The 18,422-nt window shown below is 46.7% G+C and overlaps 2 protein-coding genes across 2 annotated transcripts; one reads left to right on the top strand and one right to left on the bottom strand.

Annotated features, from left to right (window-relative positions):
* Positions 1–1,689: 1,689 nt before the first annotated feature.
* On the bottom strand, positions 1,690–3,039 carry LOC131285408 (uncharacterized). The gene is made up of 2 exons (XM_058314263.1): positions 2,925–3,039; positions 1,690–2,837 (listed from the first exon to the last, which is right to left on the bottom strand). The coding sequence occupies exons 1-2, from the start codon at positions 3,037–3,039 to the stop codon at positions 1,690–1,692; spliced, it is 1,263 nt and encodes a 420-aa protein (XP_058170246.1).
* Positions 3,040–3,760: 721 nt separating this feature from the next.
* LOC131285406 (uncharacterized) lies at positions 3,761–10,688 on the top strand. The gene is made up of 7 exons (XM_058314262.1): positions 3,761–3,869; positions 3,937–5,033; positions 5,613–5,667; positions 5,750–6,759; positions 7,652–8,739; positions 9,312–9,370; positions 9,442–10,688. Exons 1-7 carry the CDS (start codon positions 3,761–3,763, stop codon positions 10,686–10,688), a joined length of 4,665 nt encoding a protein of 1,554 aa, XP_058170245.1.
* The last annotated feature ends 7,734 nt before the right edge of the window (positions 10,689–18,422 follow it).

Genomic DNA, 18,422 nt, shown 5'->3' with positions numbered 1-18,422 from the left:
GTAAATTATTCAATTAATCTATTCCGCAGAATACTACAGCCTCACGTTGGATCACGAATGGAAACACCATTTGAACACCCTAAACGTACAAATGTTGTGCGAATCGAGTAACAGTACAAAGTGCACGAGCAAAAATGAGCTTTTCTGGGAAAAGGAAAAGACCCCGAATAATGTGGCTGAGAGTTAGTGTCGACGATGCGACTGAAAGTGCTTTCATATTACGATATCAACAATAATTTATTTTTCGTGTTTCTAAGCGCTTTAAGTCCGCGTTTCGTTGAAATCCCTGTATTGTTCGCTGGTAAGACCGATTCTCGAGTTTGCGTGTACTGTCTGGTCACCAGTCCAAACCACCTGGATTAATAGATTGGAAAATGTTCAGAACAGGGCCACACGTTTCTTGTTTTATCGTTTGCCATGGGCTAATCGCATGTCCCGTCCTCCTTATAGGACTCGCTGTTTATTGTTTGGTCTCGATTATCTCGAAAGTAGGAGGAATGTTTCTCAATGTATTTTTGTTTTGAAACTTTTCTCAGGTTCGGTTGACGCTCCTGATCTCTTAGAAAAAAATGATCTCCATGCACCGTCGAGAATCTTGAGAAGCGCAAACGCTTTACAGCCGGAGTTTCGCCGAACTGTCTTTTGTACCCAGGACCCGGTGTTCCAAATGTGCCTGCTTTATAATGAATGTAGTGCGTTATTAGATTTTAATTTGTCGCTAGGTGAGGCAAGGTCCACAATCAGAAATATATTTTCCAATGCTTAATGTGAATATAAGAAGCGTTTTGTATGTCTGCGGACCAGATAACCTCGTATTAAATAAATAAATAACTAAATAAATAAATAATCAAATTTAATAAGAATATAAGCAGAAAAGAACTTGTCGAAGAATTCCGAGGTCGAGTAACAGTTAGAAGACAGTTGCAGGAACAGAATTGAATACAGGAATACAGGATTGAATTAACTAATATGGTCATGTGCTACGCGCAAAATGACATGGGGTTGCATTGTTCCACAAGAACATGATAACAATGAACGCAAATCAGAACCTTAACAAAAAGATACTACGTTAAACATACACACTGTTTATGATCCTAAAACGAAGGTGATACTAGCGTTAAATCATTGAAACGTCGAATTTGAAGATGAAATATACGATTTCTTAACAAGAATCGACACTATTTTCCTATTCCTTTCATCTGGTCTCTTGTTCTTGCCTTTGCTTAGAGAGTTTCTTCAACGTTCTGCCATTAACAATCGCTCAGCAATCAGTTCGAGAAGAAGTTATTAATTTGTGAAATATTGCACATGGGGAAGGGAAAGGTAGATTCTGTGGAAATGCAATGTGTCGCGAATTCCATTTCTGTGCTTGGATCGCGTGCTGATCATACGTTGGAGCTTATCAGTTGCGTGATTAACGATTTACGAGTACCGTATCAAGTTTCATTTAAAGCAGAGTCATTGGCTTTCCTATTGCGATAACATAATGTCCGCCACTCGACTGTAAAGGAATTAGCTCCAACGAAGTACCGACCGCTTCCCGGTGGCCAATGTTATTTTATCTGCTTCTTCAAAGGCTTTTCCGGAAATTCCCAAAGAGGTGTAGGTAATGATACTAGTGAGAACAAAGTTGCTTCCACTTTAATCGGCATTTACGGGTCGACACTTGGCCAGGTAACATCAGAGAACTCAGATCAACAGACTCGCTACGTTCAAGTGTGGCAGATGGCCAGTCACTCGGTTGAACTCGTTCACTTCACATGCGTACGAATATCCTCGCGCCAAATTTTCCCTGTCCCAATTGATCCATCCGATGCGGCTGCTCACGTCTGTGCAGAAGATGTAATCCCGGCGGATTTCCTCCAGGGAAATATGCACGTTGTTGACACCGATCAGCACGATCCCGGAGTTCTGAGCCTCGTTGTGCAGGATTTTGTAGTAGACCTTCGGGGCGCGCAGCCTCGTACGTCCATTGGGATCAAAATCGAGGAAGATCTGATGGTGGTCTCCATTGCCATCGGCTTGCGTTTGTACGCCGTAAGTTCCACCGTAAACACGCACACGGATGTTCCGCGAGGCGACGAACGTTTTCGCCGACGCCTCAATACGCTCCCAGTTGCCGGCGTTGAAGTTTTGCCACTGTGGGGCCGTGTTCAGGAACCAGAAGGTGGCGTTCTGTTGCGTCGCGTACACAAAGTCCGCCCGTGCGGCAATGTGTCCCCGGGCCATATAGATACCGTTGTTTGTCGTCTGCACCAGCTCGTCGGCTCGCGCTTGCGAGTTTAGAATGGTCGCAATAGTTTCGCGCTGCATGTTGACCGTGTACAGCGTGTTGACCGTTACGCCCGGGAAGAAACCGGTGCCCTGTATCCAGCCCGGACGGGCCACCCCAGTCTCGAAACCGGCATTGGCCGGGGTGAACTCGTGCACCAGGTAGTGATTGTCGAACGTCACCTCGTCGTGGCAGACGTCGAGAATCTTCGGGAACCGGTCGCCCAGCTCGAAGCCAATCTCCACGATGGTGGCATCGTTGTAGCAACGTTGTGCCGTACGACGGGCCACGCTTCGCCAGTTGACCAAACATCCGAACTCCCAGAAACCGTACATCTGGCTGTCGTAGTTGAACTGACCATCGATAACGCACGTCACCACGATGGACGTTTTCATCGGGTACAGCTGAAACCCTGTCGAGCACGCAAGTTCCAACGTTTCGCCGGCGTCCAGTGTCAGTATGCCGCTGTTGGTGGACGGGTAGCGGAACTGGTCTGTGCCCGGGACGAGGAACAGTGGCTGCGGCAGTGGAAGATCTCCATTGAGACGAAGAGAGCATCCAGTGGCTGTAAAAACAACATCATTTAAAGTGACCTACTAAAAACTTTATCACACTCACACATAGATGATCTTCTCATTTTTTTTAAACTCACCGAAACCATTAACCCCAGGAACTTCCTCCGGAATGTCATACAGAGGGATATCCCTTGCCGTCGCGAGTAAAACCGCCGAACCGAGCAACACAACGGAAATTAAAAACCGCCTCATGGTCACGTCCGTTGAATGAACTAATCGGTTGAATTTCGCGGTTCTTCTATTTTATATAGATTGCTCTCCCTCATCATGATCTCAATGGTCACGGTGAGGGCACAGCGATAAGAGTTAATCCATCCATTAAAGGCTAAGAAACCGTACCCCACCGCGGGGCCTGCTTAAGGATGTGCGGATGCCTATGGTTCCCGTTTATCTTTCACTGATTTGCTTGATAAGATACGCCGACGTCTGATTGTACTTTAAAAACCAATGTCCTGCGCAATTCCGAATGGGATATAGATTTTAATAATCTTGTGGGACATCATTTTATGCTACAGGTACAATGTGGTCACCACCTGGGCAGCAGATGTCTCTGTTTGCGAGGACTGCTACGATGCTTAATGTTTTACGATTGGTGGATTTTGGATTTTGCCCTCATACCTTGGATATACCACGGATGACGCACTCCTTCAGGTACACCAGCCCCATTCCCCAGGGGTCTAGACAACACCTCTTCTTGTTCACTTTTTGTATACCGCCGGATGATCTGCTTCCGAAATTTCTTATCAGAGACGCGAAATCGCCCCTCAATCGACGGATCATTGATTAAAGTCATTAACGAGTCACGAACGGGAGGTGTGGTTTTCAATCTCGGCCACCACCCAGCGGGTGGGTGGCTATAAAAACCGGTAGGCTATCGTAGTGATTGACGTATTTGAGCAACCGGATAGGAACAATGAGGCGGTTTGCGTTTTTGTTGACGCTTTGCGCGTTTGGACTGCTGGCGCAGGCCCGCGACATTCGTCACGAAATTCCGGTGGAGCTGCCGGAGTTTGGCAACTTTGGTAAGAACAAGGATAAGACCCTCTTGGACCAACGAGTACTTCAATGTCTTTATTCTTTTTTGTACAGCTACTCCATGCACGGTGCGACTTACTGGTGATCTTCCTCGTCCTCAGCCATTGATCTTGATCCCTGGTACGGACCAGTTCCGCTACCCGACCACCAGCAGCGGGCTGCTAGAGCTGAACGCTGGTGAGACGCTGGAGCTGGCTTGCCAAGACGGTTTTGGTCTGTTCCCGGGAAAGAGCTCGATCAACATCGCTTGCGTGATCGGCGATCAGTTCAACTACGATGGCCAGATGTACGCGTTCCGCGAATTTGCTTGCACGGAGAACTGGCTGAGTACTGCACGTCGTACCGCCCAGCGGTGCTTCAATGGAGCGACGATCGTGGAGGTCGGATTCGCCGTCGGTCCGCGATTCCCGAAAATTATGGACGTTTGCCACGACGAGGTGACGTTCGACAACCACTACATCGTGCACGAGTTTATCCCGGCCAACGCCGGATTCCAGCAGGGCGTTCCCCGCCCAAGCTGGTATCAGGGTGACTTCTATCCCGGAATCAACATTAATGGCCTGTACACCGTCAACACCCAGCGGGCCACTCTAGCCACCATCTTGGGCTCGCAAGCCCGAGCCGATGATCTGGTCCATGGCACCGAAAATGGTATCTTCATGGCACGTGGACACATTGCCGCACGCGCTGACTTCATCTACGGAACGCAGCAGAACGCCACCTTCTGGTTCCTGAACGCAGCACCGCAATGGCAGAACTTCAACGCCGGCAACTGGGAGCGCATCGAGGCCGCAGCGAAAACGTTCGTTGCCTCGCGCAACATTCGCGTGCGTGTTTACGGTGGAACCTACGGTGTACAAACGCAGGCCAACGGAAACGGCGATCACCGGGAGATCTTCCTCGACTTCAACGCCAATGGACGTACGAGGGTTCGTGCACCGAAGATCTACTACAAGATTCTGCACAACGAGGCTCAGAACTCCGGGATCGTGCTGATCGGTGTCAACAACGTACACATTTCGCTGGAAGAAATCCGCCGGGACTACATCTTCTGCACGGACGTGAGCAGCCGCATCGGATGGATCAATTGGGAGCGGGAAAATCTGGCCCTCGGCTATTCGTACGCATGTGAAGTGAACGAGTTCAACCGAGTGACTGGCCACCTGCCACAGCTGAACGTTGCCAGCTTGCTTATCTAGGTTCATCCGTGAAATCAATCGGTCAACCGATTAGATTATTACGATAAAAACTGTGTGGTTGTTCAGCACCAAAAATAAACTTAAGCAATTCATTTATCGCAAATACTGGGGCTATCTTTTCTACACAATGGTGGCTTTAGAGGCCGCATCATTACACTTCCAAGAATGGAGTTATCCTACGTGCACTTAAACGAGGAAGATTCCTTGAACTTTCTTTGTACTTGAATTCGCGCTTAATATGACATGGAGTATACGCATCTCACGGTGCCACATGAATGAAATTGTAAAAGCAACAGGAAACCGGTATCGAGTTATCGCCCTTCTGAGGACGGCATAGTTTGAAGTACTGATATAATGAATGTTGCATAGCTACACAAAGGGAGGTGTGGTTACATCCAAACCCAGCTGTGGACTGTGGCTATAAAAAGCGGCACAGTATCGTGGCGAAGAAAGTATTTCAGGCAAGAAGTAGAAACAATGTTGTGGCTTCAGCTATTGATTACGATTTGGACGTTTGACTCGTTGGCGCAGGCCCGCGATATCAGGCAGGATATTCCGGTGGATCTACCAGATATTTTAAACTTCGGTAAGAAATAGGCGTAGGAGCTAGATGGTCTTGATTACCACAAGAACGTCTCGAATGAACGAAAGTGTCTTTATTCTTATAGCTACTTCATGCATGGTTAATCTAACTCGTGATCTTCCACGTCCCCAACCATTGATCTTGATTCCTGATACGAACCGGTTCCGCTATCCAACCACCAGCAGCGGCCAGCTACAGCTTAAAGCTGGAGAGAAGCTTGAACTGGCTTGTCAGGAAGGTTTTACCCTTTTCCCGAAAAAGAAATCAATCAAAATCGCGTGCGTGATCGGCGATCAGTTCAACTACGATGGCCAAAAGTACGCGTTAAGCAAATTTGCATGTACCAAAAACTGGGTAAGTAGCGCTCGTCGGACAACTCAACGGTGCTTCAACAAAGCGACAATCGTAGAGGTCGGGTTCATCGTTGGCTCGCGGTTCTCGAAAATTATGGACGTCTGCCATGACGAGGTGACATTCGATAACCATTACGTCATGCACGAGTTTACTCCAGCCAACGCCAGGTTCCAAGAGATAACCACCCCCCGTCCAAACTGGAATCAGGGTGACTTCTATCCCGGTATCAACATTAATGGCCTGTACACCGTCAACACCCAGCGGGCCACTCTAGCCACCATCTTGGGCTCGCAAGCCCGAGCCGATGATCTGGTCCATGGCACCGAAAATGGCATCTTCATGGCACGTGGACACATTGCCGCCCGGGCGGACTTCATCTACGAAACGCAGCAGGATGCTACGTTTTGGTTTCTGAACGCAGCTCCACAATGGCAGAACTTTAATAATGGCAACTGGAAGCAGATTGAGGCTGCTGCGAAAACGTTCGTCGCCTCGCGCAATATCCGTGTGCGCGTTTACGGTGGAACTTACGGTGTACAAACGCAAGCCGATGACAATGGAGACCACCATCAGATCTTCCTCGACTTCGATCCCAATGGACGTACGAGGCTGCGCGCCCCGAAGATCTACTACAAAATCCTGCACAACGAGGCTCAGAACTCCGGGATTGTGCTGATCGGTGTCAACAACGTGCACATTTCGCTGGAAGAAATCCGCCGGGACTACATTTTCTGCAAGGACGTAAGCAGCCGCATCAGATGGATCAATTGGGAGCGGGAAAATCTAGCCCTCGGCTACTCATACGCATGTGAAGTGAACGAGTTCAATCGGAAGACTGGTCTTTTGCCCCATTTAAAAGTTGGCAGGTTACTTATCTAAGTTCATCCGTGAAATCAATCCGTCAACCGATTAGATTATTACGATAAAAAATTGTTAGGTTTTTCTGTACCAAAAATAAATTTAAGCAATTCATTTATCGCAAATACTGGCGCTATCTTTTCTATACAAAGGTGTATTTGGAGGCCGTATCATTGCACATTCAGCAATGGCGTTATCCTACGTGCACTGGAACGGGGGAGATTCATTGATCTTTCTTTGTACTTGTATTCGCCCATCATATGACATAAAGTTTATGTTATTTACTTTGATACTCATCTCACGGTGTCACATGAATGAAATTGTAAAAGCAACAGGAAACCGGTGTCGAGTTATCGCCCTTCTGAGGAGGGCATACTTTAAAGTACTGATATAATGAATGTTGCATTGCTTCCTGATGACTACACAAAGGGAGGTGTGGTTACATCCAAACCCAGCTGTGGACTGTGGCTATAAAAAGCGATACTGTATCGTGGCGAAGAAAGTATTTCAGGCAAGGAGCAGATACAATGTGGTGGCTTACGCTATTGATTACGGTTTGGGTGTTTGATTCGCTGGTGCAGGCCCACGACATCACGCAGGACATTCCAGTGGATCTGCCAGAGTTTGCAAACTTTGGTAAGAAAAAGGCGTGCATAATTTGGAAGCTTGATTTTTTTGATTACCACAAGAAAGTCTTGAATGAACGAAAAGTGTCTTTATTCTTGTAGCTGCTCCATGTACGGTCCGTCTAACTGGTGATCTTCCACGTCCCCAGCCACTAATCTTGATTCCTGGTACGGACCAGTTCCGATATCCAACCACCAGTAACGGACTGCTACAGCTTAACGCTGGTGAGACGCTTGAGCTGGCTTGTCAGGAAGGTTTTGCCATTTTCCCGGGAAAGAGCTCAATCAATATCGCGTGCGTGATCAACGATCAGTTCAACTACGATGGCCAGATGTACGCGTTCCGCGAATTTGCGTGTACCAAAAACTGGGTAAGTAGCGCTCGCCGGACTACTCAACGATGCTTCAACGAAGCGACAATCGTAGAGGTCGGGTTCATCGTTGGCTCGCGATTCTCGAAAATTATGGACGTCTGCCATAACGAGGTGACATTCGACAACCACTACATCGTGCACGAGTTTATCCCGGCCAACGCCGGGTTCCAGCAGGGGGTTCCCCGTCCAAACTGGTATCAGGGTGACTTCTACCCCGGCATCGATACTGACGTGCAGTACCGAGTCATCACTCAGAGGGCCACGATTGCTACCATCTTAAACTCGCAGCCCCGAGCCGACGAGATAGTGCAGGGTACCGACAATGGTATCTTCATGGCACGCGGGCACATTGCAGCCCGGGCGGACTTCATCTACGGAACGCAGCAGAACGCTACCTTCTGGTTCCTGAACGCAGCACCACAATGGCAGAACTTCAACGCCGGCAACTGGGAGCGGATTGAATCTGCGGCAAAAACGTTCGTCGCCTCGCGCAACATCCGTGTGCGCGTTTACGGTGGAACTTACGGCGTACAAACGCAAGCCGATGACAATGGAGACCATCATCAGATCTTCCTCGACTTCGATCCCAATGGGCGTACGAGGCTGCGCGCCCCGAAAGTCTACTACAAGATCCTGCACAACGAGGCTCAGAACTCGGGGATCGTTCTGATCGGTGTCAACAACGTACACATTTCGCTGGAGGAAATCCGCCGGGATTACATCTTCTGCACAGACGTGAGCAGCCGCATCGGATGGATCAATTGGGACAGGGAAAATCTGGCCCTCGGCTACTCGTACGCATGTGAAGTGAACGAGTTCAATCGGGTGACTGGCCACCTGCCACAGCTGAACGTTGCCAGCTTGCTTATCTAGACCGCTCTGTGACGACCTTTGGTTTGTGTCTTTCTTGAAGTGTGTTTAACAAAATGAATTCGGTTGCATACCAAATGAACTCATTCATAAAAAAAAATCTGTTATCCGAAAATATATTATTACATTACATTGTGCTATTACATGCATTGAACTGTCCTGTATATTGTCCTGTAAATGTTTATATAAAGAGGTTAAATCTGGACTAAGTCTAAAAACGAACTGTACGATCACATGCTTGGCAGAAGCGTCATAGCTTCAATCCTGACAGTGGAGCAGTACAAGCGAGATAATTATTTGGAAAAATTATTACAGCATGAATATAGGAAACTGCGCATAGACCCTCCCAAATTCCCAGTTGGACAGCCCTGCTGTAACTTATCTCTTGACAATAGCCAAATTATCCTGATAAGGTGATTATCGTAGACTGTGCAGCAGACGATGGATTATGTTCTATACGTCGCGCCGGTCGATCAGCCCGTTAGTTCGATGCTATCGGTTAATCTGTGAACAGTAAAATGGAAATAAAATTGCTAGCCCTCGGCTGTTTGCTGGTACTTGGAAGTTCACATAACATTTTAGCGCGTGACGTTGCGCAATCGCGCGACTTTGAATTCCGTCAGTGTAAGAGAATGGTGATGGACAATTGTGGATTGTCTTTGTGGATAATTGTGGCCTATTTCTTGTTCCTCTAGCTGGCGACCACTGTATGGTTCCCTTCAATGCGCTGCCGTACCCGGAGCAACCCCTGATACTGATACCAGGCACCGAAAACTTTTGGCACCCAACGGATGAGACCAGGGTGGTGCATTTTCCAGCGAACGCTACGGTTGAGCTGGCCTGCCGGGACGGGTTTAGGTTGTTCCCGGAGACGAACAGTATCACGGTGAAATGCGATGCCGATACACAGTTCTCGTACGACGGTAAGCAGTACGAGATGGCAGTGCTTGCCTGCAACTCGTATTGGCTGAGTTCTGCCCGAACTACACAGGAACGGTGTCTTCAGGGTGCGGGCGAGATCGTGCAGATCGGGTTCCCGCTGTCGACGGATCGCTGGGTGAATGTGTTTGATGTATGCTACGAGGAGAAGCTGTACCATACACACTTCGTAAGGCATCGCATGACACGGGCCAACGGTGGTTATCAGTCCGGCAATCCACGGCCTTCCTGGTATCAGGGACCGTACTATACGGACGTGAACATCAATAACCTGTACACAGTTAACCGACAGCGGGAAACTATTGCCATCATCCTGGGTTCCCAGGACCGAGCCGACGAGCTGGTGCAAACGACTGCCAACGGAATCTACATGGCCCGGGGACATATCGCCGCCCGGGTTGACTTCATTTACGGTACGGAGCAGAACGCGACCTTCTGGTTCCTGAATGCCGCCCCACAGTGGCAGAACTTTAATGGAGTCAACTGGGAGCGAGTAGAGTCCTCCATCCGAGACTTTGTCGGAAGCCGTGACCTTGAGCTTACCGTGTACAGTGGCACGTACGGCGTTCAGAAGCTAGCGGACGGTAACGGTGACTACCAGGAGATCTGGCTTGACTTTGACGCCACGGAGGGTACTCGGCGTGCCCCGGCTCCAATGCTGTACTACAAGATCCTGCACGACGAGCGTAACAACGCCGGTATCGCAATCGTAGGCGTTAACAACGTGCACGTTCCGCTCGACGTTATCCTCAAGGAGTACGTCCTGTGTCGGGATATCGGCGATGAGGTCGATTGGATTGATTGGCAGCGGAAGAACCTCACGATCGGCTACTGCTACGCCTGCGAGGTGAACGAGTTTAATGCCGCCATCGGCAAGCCGCATCCTCAGCTCGATGTCGCGCGCCTTCTCACGGGCGGTGCCGGCGAACGGTTGGCCGTTTCGTTCGGTGCTTTGCTGGTACTTGTCGCCCATCTTGCCTCTCGTGCCTTCACACCCGCATAAGCCACCACCGAGCGAGCCTTCGATATCGCTTTCGATTGACGTCATGCGGTCTGCGCTATAGTGGGGGAAATAACGTGGTCTTAAACGAGTAAAAGTGATCAGGAACTTCACAAAGTCTTTCAATGTTCAAATTTATATACAGTTAGGCACGATGAGTTTGACGAAGAGTGGAGTTTTTGAATAAAGCAGTATTGAAATAAACGTATTGATTCACTTCTGTTTACGTTCTAGAAGTTCTAATTGCTTATTATTTGTTCAAATAAGGTACAGATCTTTTATGAATGATAAATCAAGCTTCTTTTATGAAAAATGCAGCATCTTCCCTTAATCCTTTGACTTGCAGCATTCAACGCTCTGTTGCAGTTTAACTTGTTTTAATGTAGAAAGAAAAGGCAAACATACTCCTCAAGCAAATGCCTGAAACATCACGAAATGCCGTAAATCTAAGCTGAGTTGGGCCGCGTCTTCCACCTCCGAGTGCATTTTAGTGCCAAAAGTTTGCAAGCGCTCGTACCGACTCGATTTAAATTTGTAGTTTCGTCGGAAGATTTGTTGATCTTGCCCGCGCCACTCGTCTTCTACCACAACCCCGTCTGCGCGGAAAATGCGGAAAGCCATTTCGGTGCTGAACGAAACCCGCACGCAAGGTGGTTGCAAGCCGTCGGTGCAGTTGCTTGATTTATCCCTTCGTGCGGTTCGTACTCTGGCAAAAGCAGGGTAAACCTGGGGGTTTTGAGAACACAGCACTGGTGTGGTGGTTCGTTCGCTTTCGAACAATCGGATCGCGAAACGGGTCGTCGGAGGACGAAGGTTTTTCGTCGGAAAACCCCATGGCAATGAAAATGTGTTTGCCCGAACCGGTTGCGCTAACCTTATCGGGTGTCTTATTTCGCCGTTGCCGTGGAACGCACAGGCTTGAACTTTGGCGAAATCCCGTGTTCGCCGGCTGAACTTCATTCAGTTCTTTATCGATGCAGTTAAGAGTAATAGTGAACTTTTTTTTCACACCAGTTATTTCCATCATTCAACACGCAAAGCAATCAAATTCCGGCTCATACTGCGCACTGTATATCTTCAATGTCTTCAGCTCGTTTTGGTGTTTGAAGTTCCAGAGGCTCCGTCGATTCCCTACTGCCCTGTTGCGACGATTCGTGATGGACGCATGAGAGTGATTGATGTGTCGAAATGTGAAATCGTAGATTGAAACAATACCATTGCTCAATGACGGGGGTCGTCGGGAAGTGATTAACGAACAACTAAGTACCGATTTTGTTTTGCTGCCGTTTGTGTCCGGTTTGAAGCTTATCTTAGCGGGCGATCAAAAGTGAGTTTTACAAATCATAATTTTGTTTGACCAGGAAGTGGTGTGAGCTGATGTGCTTTTTGCCAATTTTATTATGTGTGTTTTTTTTTGTTAATTCTACTAGTAACAATGAAGTGTCTATAGACAAATTATTGATTCGTTGCAAAATTATGTTGCAAGTTGAATATTATATTTTTAAACGCTACCCGTTTTAAATGTTTTAAAAATATAAGCCTCATTCTTACAAGAGATGTTTAAAGAATTGTTTGATCTATTTTAAATGGCCAAAAAGCAGCCTAAAAAGGGAGTGCATGCGTGAAACGAATGCTCTTTTTGTCTGCGTCAGGATTAATAAACTGTTTATTAACATTTTAGGAACTTTTCTAACTCCACACAGTGTTTTTTCGATTTTTTCTCATCATTTTATGTGCTTTAAAACCCATAACAAATACTGCTTCTAATTATGCAACTATACATAGCGCAATTAATTATTGTATTTTGGCCGCATGTTTTCATTCGGTATAATTAATCAGTTTCGTCATGGGTACCGAAATAAGTTCCGTTTTTGTCTCGTACTGCTAGGGCAGACATACCGACACCGTAAGTTTTGTGCCAAAATGGTGTGTGAAAATGTTGTAAATGTTGCAAGCATTTGACGGATGTTTCTTTTTACTAACACGTGCGAAATAGCTGCAGATAAATTTGAGTGTTGGTAATTGTTATATATGACTGCAATTATTCATATTTCAATTTTTTTCCTAGCAAACAGTGGTGATCAATAACATAAATAGTATTCTAGGAATCTTATAAAAGCTTACTCATTTATGCCGGTTGTATTTCATTTCAACAATAACATTGTTAGTGACACCACATTTGCTCGCACCACGATTTTCCCGCTAAACCCACCACCATAACGTTGCAAACAATCAACATAAACACCGCGAACGCCGAGCAACGATTTTCCGCCCCGTACAACGAACAATTAATAAACGTCAGCTGTTGGCGATTTGGGGTCGTAACCGTATTTCCACCCGCCTTTCGTCAACGTCGGGTTAGGAAAAATCGGAGAAAAGAAAAATAAACCTTCATGCGTGCACCGGCCGGTAGCGGGAAAACACGAACAAGGCTTCTTCCATCTCAAAAGTGGTGGTAGTTAGGAAAGAAGGTGGTTGAATAATTTTCCAATTAGCGATACCAATACACCGCCAACGGCTGACGATGACCGCGTTTAAAATTTCCCTTCCTTTCCGTCATTCCGCTGGGATCGCAATTTTCCTACGAACGTTGGGGGAAAACGGCGAGGAGGGAACATTCCTCGAATGGTTTTCTGGGAAACGTGATCCGATGGGAGAAAAGAGAAGCACAAGCTACTTAAAAAATTCCTTTCGTCATTCTTCGGGATGTCCGCTGGGATAATGGTCGCTATGTCATGAGAAAATCCAGACATCTAACAAAAATGGAGGACCAACAATGAAGTTATAAACATCCCGCAAACTGTTTTTTTCGAGAATGAATGCCAAACGTGTTCATTGACCACTACGAGGAAGCAATAAGTATCATTACCGTGTAGCTGTATCGTTTTCCGGAACGCACCAGGCTGAGATCATAACTCATAAATAGGCGAACCTGTCGTTCGACGGGCAAGAAAAGCACTTGAAATTTTCCCTCAAAACTCACGTGCTTCCTTCCCAAACGACCGGTTTCCCCCGTCCTCCCGTTGGATTTAGGAAAACGAGTCTAATTTTAAGCGATTTTCCTCGAGCAAGCTGCCGTTGACCGCCTGAAATCAATCGGCAATGGACGATGACAAATTTCCCGTCCGGTCTGCTAACAAGGTCTCCAACGGAAAGGTTGGGTGTTTTTCTTCATTTTATTTTACTTAATTTTTTTTTTGCTCCACGGAAGGGACCGTTGTGTGTGTGTCTTCTTGTTATAGTATTTTCCTCTTACTTTTCCCACACTTTCCAAGGTTAGCGATCGAGCGCGCGCGAATGAGGTTTTGATTGACAAAACGTCCATCCGCGTCCAGTTGTTGGTTTAGAGTTTTCCGAATGTCGCCCGCGAGCGCGCGCGCACGTTTTATTCTGGGACTTTTCCTTTCTTTTCTTCGCTTCGTTTTTTTTTACCCCGGTTATTTTTTCCATTTGACCAAATGAAGTGCGCATTTGACGTCTGCAGTGGTCAAAGGATTTTCTGTTTTGTTTTCCCTCGGTGACCACCGTACAATCCCATGCCCTGATCGCCCTGTGTTCCGTTAAGGGATGCGCACCGTTTTTGGCGAACGGGTGCGCAAAACTCGCTTCTGGTGCCTTCCCGTGATCTGTGTGTATGTTTGTGTTTTTATGTATTTGTTTGTGCAGAAGTGTTTCTTATTTTCTGAATCCTTCAAACGCGCCATTTTTCGGGACCCGGCCAGTCGTCCGGCCGGTGCCAGTTTTAAGGGTAGCCTTCGGTGTCGCACGCGAATTTCACCATTTGCATTTACGGACAGTGTGAGCTTTTAACTCCCCTTCGGAGGCTCGTTTCATAGTTCAGTTTTACCTGAAAGTTTAATCTTTTTGGAACTCATTTGTCTTGTTTCTCATTAATTTCTTTTTGTTTAACTTTCGCTTAAGCATACAACCAGTTCAACTCGTGAGAAATAAATTAGAATCTGTGAAAAGTGAGTTAAAAGTGAGTTCTCCTGAGCGTCGATCGTACTATCGATCAGCATTTCAAGAGAGTCTTTTTCTTTTAAGCCACGAAACACGCGAAAGAAATTGAATACGAAGAAAATGTGATCGCAAAGTGATAGACCCAAGTGTTATAGACCCCGTCTTCTTGAAGTTGTTTCTTAAACCCTCTTATCATACTCACAAAAACACACCTTTCGTCAGTGCTTTGGGTTTATTATTGTAAAAGAATTTACCACCGAAAAGGGGCTGTGTTGTGTAAAGTCGCGCTCGTTTGGCCGTGTTTTTGTTTTTTTGAATCCAAAAGGGTAAGGTGTTGCGCACCGACCTAGACTCACCAACGGCTTAGAGGGTTCTCCCCGTGTGAAGTGTGTGCCAACGCAACCCCGTCGGTGTTACATCGTGACTTTCCCCCCTCACTTTTGCCCGTTCGACTGTCGGATCGTATGCTGGCAGGATGAACTTCTTCGACCCACGAATACCGCGCTTTTTGGCACACTTGCCAGAGGATACCGACAACGACGATCACGAAGGTAAAGAGGAACGCAACTGCAACCACCAACACCAACGGCAGGAGCAGCCGCAGCAGCAGCAACAACAACAACCGTCGCACCGTAACAACCACCACGACGAGGAAGAGGACGATGAGGAAGAGGAGGGTGAGGAAGCGAGCGACACCGAGGACGATAGTGGGATCGCGGACGAGGCGCCCGAATCGATGCACTATTCCAACCTGCGCATCACCGATCCGCCGGATGTGCAGAACAGTGCGCTCAACAACTTTTTCCACTACTGGTAAGTGCTTTATCTTGTGTTTGGTGTTTTTCTCAATCAAATGGGTTTTCCAACCAAACATTTTCTTCGCATTTCATTTCATAAACATTATCATTCTTGAATGTTTAAATCAACGTTCTCAGTTTTTTTTCTTTGTGTATCGTCTTATATTTGCATGACAAAAAAGGTTTAATTACAATAAACAAAATCAGTTTCCTATCGAAAATAAATACTAAAAACTATGGAAATATTGTCTGGTAAATTGGTACATGTTTTTTATGTAGACAAAATTATTAAAATAGTAGAAAAAGAAGATGGAATGTGATTAAAGTCCAAAACAATAGAGTATAAATTAACAGATTGATGTTTGATTTGCATTTTGAATCTTTCAAGTCAATGTTATCATTACGTAAAAACTGTCATTAAATGTTTTATACTTGACATTTCTCATGATTTATGGAAATGTATAATTGCATAATAAACATCATTTGATTTTTATTTTGAATTATAAAAAAACAGTTTCTCATCGGTGGTCACCTTTCGATCAACCCTCAAGTCAGTTTCCTACCACAAACGTACGTCACAGTTTACCGTCCCTTTTGCGCTCGTCAAGTGTGCGCGCAAGTGTGCGGGGCTAATCTTTCGCCAGACGCTCACGTTTACCGGTGGCCGTTTTTTCTTTATTCACCACTCTTGCTCAGGTTACGCGTAACGTTTGCAAGTGACGTGCGACTACCGAGCTAAAAGGGAAGAAAAAGAACCCGTACCGGGACCGAAAATACTCTTCACGAAAGATTACTTCCCGTCGCTACTGCCTCCACCGTTCCCCGAACCTCTGGGGCGTGGTGAAAATAAAAACGTAATGATGGACGAACTGCAAACGAAAATAAATGTCTTTGCTACTGCAAGTTCGCACTTCGTTTTGTTCGCATGGCGGTACCGGTGGAAGCCATTTGGTTGTTTTGATTTAGCGAAATATTTAACCATTCTAATTCATCACCGGCACACCCCGAAGAAAGCGTGTTGCGGCTTATGGATGTTTGCGAAACACGTTCGCGCAAAAGTATGATAGGAATGGCAAAAAAAGTAAACAAATGTAAAACCACATTGTTTACTAAACAGGGAAACAAAGAAGCAGAAAAATGGGGGCATTATTATAAAAACTTCCTTAAAAATTGTTTCTTTTCACCAAACTGTAATCGATTTTATCTTTTACAAATTCTTAACGTGTTGAAACGAACCATCAACGTTCAAAATGCACTCCATTGCGATCGTTGCTAAAACAATAAAAAAAATTTTAAACGTTCGCCTTGGTTTGAATGTTTTTCGAAAAATTTGCACACCATCTGGCCGGAAGGAAGGTTTGGTAAAAAAGCGCTCCAGACACCACTTGAGCGCCGAATGCTTTCCCTGCACTTGAGGGCGCCAGATGCCAGCGGATTCGCCAATTTCTATTTCCAGCGAATGCCGCACAAGAATTCCACGGAGGAAAATTGAAAATTCGGATCCGGAGGTCAAACATTCACTTACCAACTGGGTCCATCGTGTTCGGATGGATGAAATGGGTTCGTTTTAGTGCGAGAATCGTTACACGCGGATCGTTACATTAACTCTAGTTCACCAGAAAGGTTATAAAACTGTAACTAACTTTATCGTTCGTCGGACAATGGAAAACTGCGGGTTTTTCCCGTCTAATTAACGGCGTAACTTTTCGTTTGCTCCCATTAAACCGTGAATTTATAGCGACACTCGATGATCGGCGAAAGTCGATCGTGAATTTCTTCGCTCGATCTCCCTCCGGCTCCCTGTAACAAGACCCTTTTCCTGCCTTCCTCTTCTTTCCCTTTCCCGCATTTAATTGATTTCAGCTGGTCGCTGATGCTGACAGGATTTATTTTTATTATTATAATCACCGCCACCGAAGTTCGAAGATCATCGTCTTTACGATGCTCGTCTCAGCTCGTCTGCAAAGGAAAGAGAAAAATATTCCCCCTCATCCGGTGTTCGTGCGTGCATGTTTTTCCCGCGTTTTGTTCTTCTTTTGCGGAGTGTGTGGTCAAGCGGGCGATTCTGATCGTACTCGATCGAGATGACGCCAGATCGGGGTGGGACCGTCCCCAGGCCAGACCGATATCCAAATTGACGTCAAACGAAACCGGCTCTAACAAGGGATTATTTTGTGAATGAACAGAGTTGAATAAATCTTCCAAAACACCAACCTCCACGGGGGAAGAAGGAAAACATATATAATCTTCGACCGGTAGCCGTATTTCCGGCCCCGAACGGCCGGTTTGCTTCGATCGGCCTTTGAATTATTTGATCGCAAGAAGACACGGGTTGGGGAGTGAGATGCTCAGGACACACTCACACCCACGCTGGCAAAACATATCGACCGGCAAAACCGACGGCACCGCACACTTAAGTCGTACGATTCGCCTCGAAACTCATCGCGACCGTCCCGGCCTGTGTTGGCACATCTTAAAACCAGAGGAAAACAAAACTCCTCCGCAAAACTCCACACCGTTGGGAGGGGTTTTCCCGGGGACCGGGAAAAAGTGGTACCGAAGTGAAGCGGGGCGGCGCATCTGCCAATCCATGGGAGGACATGGATCGACGTTCCGGGGGGCGCCAGTTGTGTTCAGGTCGCGAGGCAGGCTGGGAGGGTTGGGGTGGGATCCTTTTTGGAGAAAACTCGAGGTGGCAGATCGTACCACTACCGGTACACGCAGTTTGCTTTGGTCGGTGGCCTCGGCCGTGCAACGGCTCAGTCGGTAGTGACAGTCGACCGCCGGCGGATCTCGAGCCCGGGAAATCGATTCATTCGGCCTGTGTCTACAGTGGGTTTTCCGTGTTTCGATGTGGTGTCACCAGACGTGTGTTTGTTTGTGAAATTTGAAGAAAATGTCATTCGCTTTGATCGGCTGTGTGTTGAATGTGTTGAAAGACATCAAATAAATTCGAACAGAAATGCGATCTGACGAACTT

Source organism: Anopheles ziemanni, chromosome 3, assembly GCF_943734765.1.
Source record: "Anopheles ziemanni chromosome 3, idAnoZiCoDA_A2_x.2, whole genome shotgun sequence".
NCBI lineage: Eukaryota > Metazoa > Arthropoda > Insecta > Diptera > Culicidae > Anopheles > Anopheles ziemanni.
This window is presented reverse-complemented; position numbering and strand designations above follow the sequence as displayed.

Coding starts and splice junctions, on each gene's coding strand:
- LOC131285406 (XM_058314262.1), top strand. CDS start 3,761: ATGAGGCGGTTTGCGTTTTTGTTGACGCTTTGCGCGTTTGGACTGCTG. Junction 3,870..3,936: donor GCCGGAGTTTGGCAACTTTG/GTAAGAACAAGG, acceptor TTTTTTGTACAG/CTACTCCATGCACGGTGCGA. Junction 9,371..9,441: donor CGACTTTGAATTCCGTCAGT/GTAAGAGAATGG, acceptor TTGTTCCTCTAG/CTGGCGACCACTGTATGGTT.
- LOC131285408 (XM_058314263.1), bottom strand. CDS start 3,039: ATGAGGCGGTTTTTAATTTCCGTTGTGTTGCTCGGTTCGGCGGTTTTA. Junction 2,838..2,924: donor TCCTGGGGTTAATGGTTTCG/GTGAGTTTAAAA, acceptor TTGTTTTTACAG/CCACTGGATGCTCTCTTCGT.